We start from the raw sequence: 11742 nt of genomic DNA, 5'->3' as shown, positions 1-11742 counted from the left end.
ATGAGGAAATATGAGACGTGTCCTCTATGAGGAAATATGAGACGTGTCCACTATGAGGAAATATGAGACGTGTCCACTATGAGGAAATGTGAGAAGTCTCCTCTATGAGGAAATATGAGACGTCTCCTCTATGAGGAAATATGAGACGTCTCCTCTATGAGGAAATATGAGACGTGTCCACTATGAGGAAATATGAGACGTGTCCACTATGAGGAAATGTGAGAAGTCTCCTCTATGAGGAAATATGAGACGTGTCCACTATGAGGAAATGTGAGAAGTCTCCTCTATGAGGAAATATGAGACGTGTCCTCTATGAGGAAATATGAGACGTGTCCTCTATGAGGAAATATGAGACGTGTCCTCTATGAGGAAATGTGAGAAGTCTCCTCTATGAGGAAATATGAGACGTGTCCACTATGAGGAAATATGAGACGTGTCCTCTATGAGGAAATATGAGACGTGTCCTCTATGAGGAAATGTGAGAAGTCTCCTCTATGAGGAAATATGAGACGTGTCCTCTATGAGGAAATATGAGACGTGTCCTCTATGAGGAAATATGAGACGTGTCCTCTATGAGGAAATATGAGACGTGTCCACTATGAGGAAATGTGAGAAGTCTCCTCTGAGGAAATATGAGACGTGTCCTCTATGAGGAAATATGAGACGTGTCCACTATGAGGAAATGTGAGAAGTCTCCTCTATGAGGAAATATGAGACGTGTCCTCTGAGGAAATATGAGACGTGTCCACTATGAGGAAATGTGAGAAGTCTCCTCTATGAGGAAATATGAGACGTGTCCTCTATGAGGAAATATGAGACGTGTCCACTATGAGGAAATGTGAGAAGTCTCCTCTATGAGGAAATATGAGACGTGTCCACTATGAGGAAATGTGAGAAGTCTCCTCTATGAGGAAATGTGAGAAGTCTCCTCTATGAGGAAATATGAGACGTGTCCTCTATGAGGAAATATGAGACGTGTCCTCTATGAGGAAATACCAAGCATGTTTGAAATACAACTTTGAGGTGGGGTTTTTGAAGAGCTTGTGTTTTTCCCTGTATTTTATGCTTTGGTCACATGAGTATAGGAAGAGTATAAGTCAACAACATGATTTGTGTTTGAGTTAACAGATTATGAGCTGTTAAATGTGAGATTTTCTTTGGACAGTTACTTTAAGATGTCCTCCATAAACATATCAGATGAACCGTAAGGTTACAGAGACATGTTTGTAAATATGGAAATGTCCCGTCTCCCACATCAGGATTTACATCCTGAAAATACAACTTGAACTTTAAACTTTACCAAAAGGAAATCCTGTAGATTAGAGTGTACATTGGATCCCATGTTAGGATATGGTTCTGTGTAAAACAGTAGTGGTGATTTAGTATGGTAATTCATCTGTATTATTCTGTATGGTTGTTTCTGTATTGTCCTTCCCCAGCCCTGTTCTCTAAATCCTGCTGCTAAGTCAACAGGAAACACACAATTAATGTGGCTTTGCCTAGCAATTAGTTTGTGTGTGTTGTGTGTGGTGTGTGTGTGTGTGTGTGTGTTGTGTGTGTGCTTACGCTGCTGCTACTCTGTTTATTATATATCCTGATACCTAGTCACTTCTAACCCTATCCACATGTACATACTACAAACTACCTGGTACCCCTGCACATTGACTCAGTACTGGTACTCCTCGTATATAGCCTCGTTACTACCTGGTACCCCTGCACATTGACTCAGTACTGGTACTCCTCGTATATAGCATCGTTACTACCTGGTACCCCTGCACATTGACTCAGTACTGGTACTCCTCCTATACAGCCTCGTTACTACCTGGTACCCCTGCACATTGACTCAGTACTGGTACTCCTCGTATATAGCCTCGTTACTACCTGGTACCCCTGCACATTGACTCAGTACTGGTACTCCTCGTATATAGCATCGTTACTACCTGGTACCCCTGCACATTGACTCAGTACTGGTACTCCTCGTATATAGCCTCGTTACTACCTGGTACCCCTGCACATTGACTCAGTACTGGTACTCCTCGTATATAGCCTCATTACTACCTGGTACCCCTGCACATTGACTCAGTACTGGTACTCCTCGTATACAGCCTCGTTACTACCTGGTACCCCTGCACATTGACTCAGTACTGGTACTCCTCGTATACAGCCTCGTTACTACCTGGTACCCCTGCACATTGACTCAGTACTGGTACTCCTCGTATATAGCCTCGTTACTACCTGGTACCCCTGCACATTGACTCAGTACTGGTACTCCTCCTATACAGCCTCGTTACTACCTGGTACCCCTGCACATTGACTCAGTACTGGTACTCCTCGTATATAGCCTCGTTACTACCTGGTACCCCTGCACATTGACTCAGTACTGGTACTCCTCGTATACAGCCTCGTTACTACCTGGTACCCCTGCACATTGACTCAGTACTGGTACTCCTCGTATACAGCCTCGTTACTACCTGGTACCCCTGCACATTGACTCAGTACTGGTACTCCTCGTATACAGCCTCGTTACTACCTGGTACCCCTGCACATTGACTCAGTACTGGTACTCCTCGTATACAGCCTCGTTACTACCTGGTACCCCTGCACATTGACTCAGTACTGGTACTCCTCCTATATAGCCTCGTTACTACCTGGTACCCCTGCACATTGACTCAGTACTGGTACTCCTCGTATATAGCCTCTTTACTACCTGGTACCCCTGCACATTGACTCAGTACTGGTACTCCTCGTATACAGCCTCGTTACTACCTGGTACCCCTGCACATTGACTCAGTACTGGTACTCCTCGTATACAGCCTCGTTACTACCTGGTACCCCTGCACATTGACTCAGTACTGGTACTCCTCGTATACAGCCTCGTTACTACCTGGTACCCCTGCACATTGACTCAGTACTGGTACTCCTCGTATACAGCCTCGTTACTACCTGGTACCCCTGCACATTGACTCAGTACTGGTACTCCTCGTATATAGCCTCGTTACTACCTGGTACCCCTGCACATTGACTCAGTACTGGTACTCCTCATATACAGCCTCGTTAATGTGTTTGTTACTATTTCCTTTTTATTTAGCAAATATTTGTCTTTCTATCTCTGCATTGTTGGGAACGGGCTCGTAGGTGAGCATTTTCCTGTAAAGTCTACACCTGTTGTATTTAACGCATGTGACCAATAACATGTGATTTGTGTGCTGCTCCTCCAGGCACCAATGAGTCTGCGTTTGACCAGCTGGTTCTGACTCTGGCCTGGGACCGGGTGGACATCGCCAAGAACCATGTGTTTGTCTACGGACAGCAGCTACTGGTACGTCTATCTGTGGCTGGCTGGCTCTCTTCGGCTCTTTCTCTGGCTGGCTGGCTCTCTCTGTTTATGTGGCTGGCTGTCTGTGTGGCTGGCTTTCTGTCTGTCTGTGTGGCTGGCTTTCTGTCTGTCTGTGTGGCTGGCTTTCTGTCTGTCTGTGTGGCTGGCTTTCTGTCTGTCTGTGGCTGGCTTTCTGTCTGTCTGTGTGGCTGGCTTTCTGTCTGTCTGTGTGGCTGGCTTTCTGTCTGTCTGTGTGGCTGGCTTTCTGTCTGTGTGTGGCTGGCTTTCTGTCTGTGTGTGGCTGGCTCTCTGTCTGTCTGTGTGGCTGGCTCTCTGTCTGTCTGTGTGGCTGGCTCGCTGTCTGTCTGTGTGGCTGGCTCGCTGTCTGTCTGTGTGGCTGGCTTTCTGTCTGTCTGTGTGGCTGGCTTTCTGTCTGTCTGTGTGGCTGGCTCTCTGTCTGTCTGTGTGGCTGGCTCTCTGTCTGTCTGTGTGGCTGGCTCTCTGTCTGTCTGTCTGTGTGGCTGGCTCTCTGTCTGTCTGTCTGTGTGGCTGGCTCTCTGTCTGTCTGTGTGGCTGGCTCTGTCTGTCTGTCTGTGTGGCTGGCTCTCTCTGTCTGTCTGTGTGGCTGGCTCTCTCTGTCTGTCTGTGTGGCTGGCTCTCTCTGTCTGTCTGTGTGGCTGGCTCTCTCTGTCTGTCTGTGTGGCTGGCTCTCTCTCTGTCTGTCTGTGTGGCTGGCTCTCTCTCTGTCTGTCTGTGTGGCTGGCTCTCTGTCTGTCTGTGTGGCTGGCTGTCTGTCAAGACTGCATCTATTATGAACGTGCTTTTCATCAGTATCAGCCTAAATGGAATAAATGTCATTTAAACCCCAAATATCTCCTAAGCTAGCCACTCCAGAGTCAGTGGTCCTATATGACCCAAGGGACAGGCTACAGGAAGGCTGCCAGTAGACTGTTTATTTTGACTAATTTGAACTGGTCTGGTGTATTTATTCATTGTTAGTGCAGTCAATGTTGGATCCATGTTGAGGTGTGTGTGTGTGTGTGTGTGCGCAGGTGGGTTCGTTGGAGCAGGCCATGCTGGATGCCTTAGTGATGGACCGTGTGGAGTTTGTGAAGCTCCTGATTGAGAATGGAGTTAGCATGCACAGGTTCCTTACCATCACACGGCTGGAGGAGCTATACAACACGGTAACACACACACAGCTCACCAATTTCACACACATACATGTAATGATGCTCCACAGGGCTCTATGCTGGTACCATTTACTGTTCTCCTCACACGTGCAACCTCTCAATTCTAACGTTTGATTCGTATTCTGTCAAAATCATTTCTAAACGGTCTGTTTATCCATGGTCCTGCTGGGCATCGTGTTTTATCTGTGTCTCTTCTGTTCCAGAAACAGTCCCCTACCAATCCCACGCTCTTCAACCTCGTAAGGGATGTCAAACAGGTACATCTTTGACTTCTTGTCAACCATTGATTGTCAAAGTTTGAATTAATTTGAACAATAGTAATTGATGATGATGGTGTTGTTGATTAGTATGACTCACTATGACTCGTAATTGTTTCCAGGGTAATCTCCCCCCTAACTACAAGATGACCTTAATTGACATTGGCCTGGTGATAGAGTACCTGATGGGCGGGACTTACAGGTGCAACTACACCAGGAAACGCTTCAGGATCATCTACAACAATCTCCATGGCAACAGCAGGGTAAGGGTTAACGGTTAGTGTTAAGGGTTGAAGATAAAAGGTTAAAACGTAAGTTTGCTTCAGGGTCAAGGGTTAAACTCATTGTTCACACATTGTTTTGATCTTTCACTGATTGATTCATTTAGAGTAATGGTGAAAGTAAACTGTTCTCTATCTTTTTCTCTGTCTCTCTCCAGAGGTCAGGTCGCCACTCTGCAGGGCCTGGGTCCCACCTGAGGAAGAGCCAAGAGTCGTTCAGTATCCAGGCCGACAAGAAGGAGAAGACCAGGCACAACCACTTCATCAAGACTGCACAGCCATACAAACCCAAGGTACACACACACACACACGCACAACATGGAGAGTCATATTTGAGAACACACTGTGACTTGTGTGATGGCAAGAAACAGCCTGTCCACTGATGACCTTGTGGAAATCTATACCAATGTAATTTGACCATGCCTGGAGTATGACAGTGTGTTGCTGGTAGGCTGCACCAAGATGCAGCAAGCTGCACTGGATAAGGTACAGAAAAGGACAAGCAAGATAATAACAAAAACAGAGACATCCCACTGACCCTTCCACCACTACAGCCATGGAGAGAGCAAGCAGCAGTAAGATTGATCACTGACATGCACCAACCTGACCACCGTCTACAGGATCTCCTACCACAGAGAAGGGGAGAGTACTGGCAGAGTCCTCCACAACCAGAACCAACTGTCCAGCATCAATGCAAGGAAAAATGGGCTGAAAAATTCTACCATTGACATCTGCCATCAGACTTTTTAATAACAAAATGTGACTCTTTAAACTGTAATTTCTTGTAAGATGGAACCTTTTTTATTTAATGTAGTATCTTGTTTTTGAAGTATTGTCTGAATGTAACTGTGCATTCTGCATTACTCTTGTTGACTGCGAGCATGAATGAAATAAATCAATCAAATCACTACAAACCCAAGGTGTGTGCGCACACACACACACACACACACACACACACACACACACACATACACACCCACAGAACTGAGCCATCAGATTATTCAAATCGCCCTCTTGACGCCCACCCCTCTCCCTCTTAGTTGGAGTCGGCGACAGACCAGTCCAAGAAAAAAGCCAAGGAGGAGATAGTTGACATCGATGACCCAGAGACACGCAGGTTCCCGTACCCGTTCAATGAGCTGCTGATGTGGGCCGTCCTGATGAATAGGCAGAAGATGTCTCTGTTCTTCTGGCAGCATGGGGAGGAAAGCATGGCCAAGGCCCTGGTGGCCTGTAAACTCTGTCGCTCCATGGGCTATGAGGCCAAGAAGAGTGACGTGGTCGACGACACCTCCCAGGAACTCAAGGACTACTCCAAGTATGACACATTACACACCAAATAACTAGGACACTTCAATCCTCACTAATACTCAAGACTACTATAATATGTGACAGATTACATACTAATACTTTAAGTACTCCAAGTATGATGCATTACTACTAGTAGTCACTAATACTCAAGGCTACTTGAAGTATGAGTATTACTGAGTATTAGTATGTGATGTATCAGACTATTTTTGTGAGTGAAGTGACCATGAGGAGCTGTGTTGTGGTGACTGATGAGGATGTTAATGATGGTGTTTTCAGTGAGTTTGATACCGTGGTATGTGTGTGTCATGTTCAGAGGGATGATGTCTGGAGTAATGTAAGGTTGATGATGATTATTATTTCATAGTGAATTTGGCACCCTAGCAGTGGACCTCCTGGAGCAGTCATTCAGACAGGATGAAACCATGGCGATGAAACTGCTGACCTACGAACTGAAGAACTGGAGTAACAGCACCTGTCTGAAGCTGGCCGTGTCGTCGCGGTTACGACCCTTCGTGGCTCACACCTGTACCCAGCTGCTGCTGTCAGACATGTGGATGGGACGACTCAACATGAGGAAGAACTCCTGGTACAAGGTGACACTGCCCAGCAATGCAGTGTATATATATATATATACACACATATACACACTCAATAGTGTTCCACATGGCTCCACATGGCTCCACATGGCTCTGTGCTTGGTTGGTTATTATAGATGTGTTATGTTTTTCCAGGTGATTCTCAGTATCCTGGTCCCTCCTGAGTAAACATAAATAAACATATACAATAAATACATTTAAAAACTAAATATAATAATGTATATATCTCTAGGTGATCCTCAGTATCCTGGTCCCTCCTGAGTAAACATAAATAAACATATACAATAAATACATTTAAAAACTAAATATAATAATGTATATATCTCTAGGTGATCCTCAGTATCCTGGTGCCTCCTGCAATCCTCCTGTTGGAGTACAAGACAAAGGCAGAGATGTCCCACATCCCTCAGAGTCAGGACGCCCATCAGATGACCATGGAGGACAGCGAACACAACTTCCATAACACCACCGACAACATACAGATGGTCAGAATCAATATGACAGAGTTCATCTCATCTGTTTTCTTTTCTTATCTTACTGTGTCTGTTCTGGCAAGTACACTGGTGCTACTGGTATTCTGATGATCCTGGGATTTAGCTATGAGGGTCCTGGGGTTTAGCTATGAGGGGAAGCTATGATGATCCCGGGGTTTAGCTATGAGGGGAAGCTATGATGATCCCGGGGTTTAGCTATGAGGAGAAGCTATGATGATCCTGGGGTTTAGCTATGAGGAGAAGCTATGATGATCCCGGGGTTTAGCTATGAGGGGAAGCTGATGATCCCGGGGTTTAGCTATGAGGGGAAGCTATGATGATCCCGGGGTTTAGCTATGAGGGGAAGCTATGCTGATCCCGGGGTTTAGCTATGAGGGGAAGCTATGCTGGTCCCGGGGTTTAGCTATGAGGGGTAGCTATGAGGGTCCTGAGATTTAGCTATGAGGAGAAGCTATGATGATCCCGGGGTTTAGCTATGAGGGGAAGCTATGAGGGTCCTGGGATTTAGCTATGAGGGGAAGCTATGATGGTCCTGGGGTTTAGCTATGAAAGTTAGCTATGAGGGTCCTGGGATTTAGCTATGAGGAGAAGCTATGCTGATCCCGGGGTTTAGTTATGAAGGGAAGCTATGCTGATCCCGGGGTTTAGCGATGAGGGGAAGCTATGAGGGTCCTGGGATTTAGCTATGAGGGGAAGCTATGAGGGTCCTGGGATTTAGCTATCAGGGGTAGCTATGAGGGTCCTGGGATTTAGCTGTGAGGGGAAGCTATGAGGGTCCTGGGATTTAGCTATGAGGGGAAGCTATGATGATCCCGGGGTTTAGCTATGAGGGTCCTGGGATTTAGCTATGAGGGGTAGCTATATGAGAGAGAGAGAGAGGGTTGGACTGCAATGCTCTCTTCATTCATGGTTTCTTAATTTCTGGTGCTGTGGTCTGTTTTCAGTCTGCATGTATATATATGGCATATACATGTCTATACAGTCTATTAAAGAGGCGTTATTAAACATGATTCTTCTCCAGGATGTGTTCCAGGAGGCGAAGGCGGATGACAACGTGGAGGTGAAGGATGAGGCGGAGACACAGGTCCGCTCCCGAAGACTTCCTCTAACCAGGAAGTTCTACGCCTTCTACCACGCCCCCATCGTCAAATTCTGGTTCAACACGGTATGAATCCCTAGCCCCTGGCTCTACCCCCTCCATGTGAGCTGACTAGCAGACACTCTGGGCCCTACTATGTTTAATGGTACAGCAGAGTTCTGACTACCAAGGTTTTCCCTGTGGAGCCGCCAAGCAGCTTAAATGGAAGGGATGTTTCCTTTCTCCTCCTGGGATATTTCCTGTATCCTGCCCTGTGTGTGTGTGTGTGTGTGTGTGTGTGTGTGTGTGTGTGTGTGTGTGTGTGTGTGTGTGTGTGTGTGTGTGTGTGTGTGTGTGTGTGTGTGTGTGTGTGTGTGTGTGTGTGTGTGTGTGTGTGTGTGTGTGTGTGTGTGTGTGTGTGTGTGTGTGTGTGTGTGTTCATTTTGAATCGCTTTGTGTCCCGGGTGGGTGGAGATTTCCCTTTTAGAAACAATGTAACGGTCTAAAACTGAGCACCACTTGCCCAGTGTGTGTACTCTGAGACCAGGGAGGGCTGGCATGAAACGTGTTCATGTTGAGAGGACAGGGGGAGGCTGGGGCGTGTGTGTACTTTTCCAGAGCTCTACTTCCCACACCCTGCATACTACACACACACACGTACCCTCAGGTGGTGTTCCAGGTGCCCTGGCTTCATTTGCATGTCCTGATAGCATCAGTAGAACAGTCCTTAACATAACTATATCTGCTGTACCCAGATCGATGCTCATCTACCCCACAATCAACATCAACATAAATATGCTGCCTGCCACACAATGATCCATCTCTCACTGCATGTCTGTCACATCATGATCTCTGCTTCCACATAATAACCCTGCCTGCCCCAGTCAGCACTGATCCCCACACTGATCAGTCTCAGTTTAGTCACGGCCCTCCAACAGCCACACACACCCTACCTAACCCCCGGGCCATAGTTAGAATGACTGATGTCTAGGGGGGGGGGGGTCTGTATAATGGCTGAGAGGTGTTGTTGAATGCTGTAGTTTCCTTCACTTCATGCTTCGCTAGTCAGGCTCACAGCGTTCACCTCTAAAAAGACCTGGGGGTATGTCACAAAGCAGGAACAAAGTAGGACTGCTGATATAGGATCAGTTTAGCCTTTTAGGTCATAATGACCCCTACAGATCAGACTTTTTCAAACCTCTCCTCTAACGGCCCTAAACTAGCACACCGGTTTTACCTGGTCGAGGGCTTGATGATAAGTTAACTAGTTGATTCGGGTGTGCTAGTTCTGGAATAGTTCAAATACATGGAATATCTGGGGGTCTCTGAGAAAAGGTTTGAGAAGGGTTGATATAGATTTTAAATAAATAAGATTATATGGACGGGGGGGGACACTTTTTAAATATGGGCCCTGGGCATTGTCTTGGACAAGGGTTTAGTAACAATAAAGAAGCATTTTCAATCAGCTTTACGCTTACCTGGTTCTTTCTGTATTAGTGTGTGTGTGTGTGTTACCAGTATCGATACTGGTATCACAATACTACAATACCAGTATCACAATACTACAATACCAAAACAAGCACAAAGCAGACTTCACTCTGTGGTGCTGTTGTACAACCGTGCGTGCTATTGATTGCTAAATAAACAAATGTGACTCAGTGACAACATAAGGCAGTTCTTTTCCAACATTAGGACTGTTTTCCTCAAGTAATTAAGTCTGCTTCATTTTTCCTTTCCTTCCTTACTTCCTAGTATCGTGGTACTGGTATCTTGATAACCCTAATTTAAGGTGTATGTGTGTGGTGTGTGTCTCCTGGCTAGCTGATGTACGTTTGTGGGTCTGTATAATAGCCTGTGTATGGTATGTAAAGGTGTGTGTGTTGTGGGTCTGTATAATAGCCTGTGTATGGTATGTAACGGTGTGTGTTGTGGGTCTGTATAATAGCCTGTGTATGGTATGTAACGGTGTGTGTTGTGGGTCTGTATAATAGCCTGTGTATGGTATGTAACGGTGTGTGTTGTGGGTCATTATAATAGCCTGTGTATGGTATGTAAAGGTGTGTGTGTTGTGGGTCTGTATAATAGCCTGTGTAAAGGTGTGTGTGTGTGTGTGCGTTTTCCCCTGGATAGCTGGCGTACCTGGGTTTTCTGATGCTTTACTCATTTGTCGTTCTGGTCCGGATGCCCGAGTTTCCGTCTCCTCAAGAGTGGGTGGTCATCCTCTACATATTTACCTCCGCCATTGAGAAGATACGAGAGGTACGCTAATGCTGCTCCCTGCTCTCTACATCAATAGGGTTATGTTCCAATTGGCACCGTATTTGCTATATAGTGCACTGCTTTTGCCATTTGGATTGGACCCTATGACTGTATGAGAAGGACAAGACACTTACCCAGCTATCTTTGTCTCTCAGAGGATTCAATACCATTTAGTTTAGTTCAATTTGCTTTAAACAAGCTCATTCTTCTAGGTGACAGTTTAAACAGAGAAGTACTGAGTCCACATTCACGTTGATAGAATATGTTTCCATTGTTGATTTGAGCTCTCAGTTCACTGGATGCACTCATGTCCTATTGTCTGTTCTGTATCTTTCTTTGTAGATGTTTATGTCTGAAGCTGGGAAGATTAGCCAGAAGGTTAAAGTCTGGTTCAGTGACTATTTTAACCTCTCAGACTTCCTGGCTATTGTCACCTTCTTTGTGGGCTTTGGATTGAGGATCGGAGGAGAGGATGTGCTTGTCCCAGGCCGGACTGTGTATTGCTTGAATATCATCTTCTGGTACGTGAGACTCCTAGATATTCTGGCAGTCAACCAGCAAGCAGGACCGTATGTGATGATGATCGGTAAAATGGTGAGTGTTCTTTTTTCCCCTAATGCTTTACTAATCCAAATTCGTTCTTCAACTGTGTCAAATCAAATTGTATTTGTCACATGCGCCGAATACAACAGGTGTAGGTAGACCTTACAGTAAAATGCTTACTTACGAGCCCTTAATCAACAATGCTTTAAGAAGTTAAGAAGAAAAATGTGTTAAGTAAAAATGGATAAGTAGAAAAAAAGGAAATTCAAGTAACAAATAAAGGGCAGCAGTAAAATAACAACAGCGAGGCTATATACAGGGAGTACCGGTACACTTCAACTATGACAGACAAAATGAGAAGAAAAAAATCCAGAAAAACACATTTTAGGATTTTTTATGAATTTATTTGCAAAT

General features: G+C 45.5%; 1 protein-coding gene across 1 annotated transcript; it reads left to right on the top strand.

The window, feature by feature from the left end:
* Window positions 1-3218: 3218 nt before the first annotated feature.
* Window positions 3219-11487, top strand: LOC139400587 (transient receptor potential cation channel subfamily M member 7-like; the record flags this gene model as incomplete). The annotated part of the gene is made up of 11 exons (XM_071145356.1): window positions 3219-3319; window positions 4369-4503; window positions 4713-4766; window positions 4889-5029; window positions 5206-5340; window positions 6088-6365; window positions 6723-6951; window positions 7284-7439; window positions 8470-8613; window positions 10657-10785; window positions 11128-11487. Coding segments are annotated over 11 exons (1862 nt in total), but the record flags the coding sequence as incomplete, so codon positions are not given.
* Between the last annotated feature and the right edge of the window lie 255 nt (window positions 11488-11742).

Source organism: Oncorhynchus clarkii, unplaced genomic scaffold, assembly GCF_045791955.1.
Source record: "Oncorhynchus clarkii lewisi isolate Uvic-CL-2024 unplaced genomic scaffold, UVic_Ocla_1.0 unplaced_contig_907_pilon_pilon, whole genome shotgun sequence".
Classification (NCBI taxonomy): Eukaryota; Metazoa; Chordata; class Actinopteri; order Salmoniformes; family Salmonidae; genus Oncorhynchus; species Oncorhynchus clarkii.
This window is presented reverse-complemented; position numbering and strand designations above follow the sequence as displayed.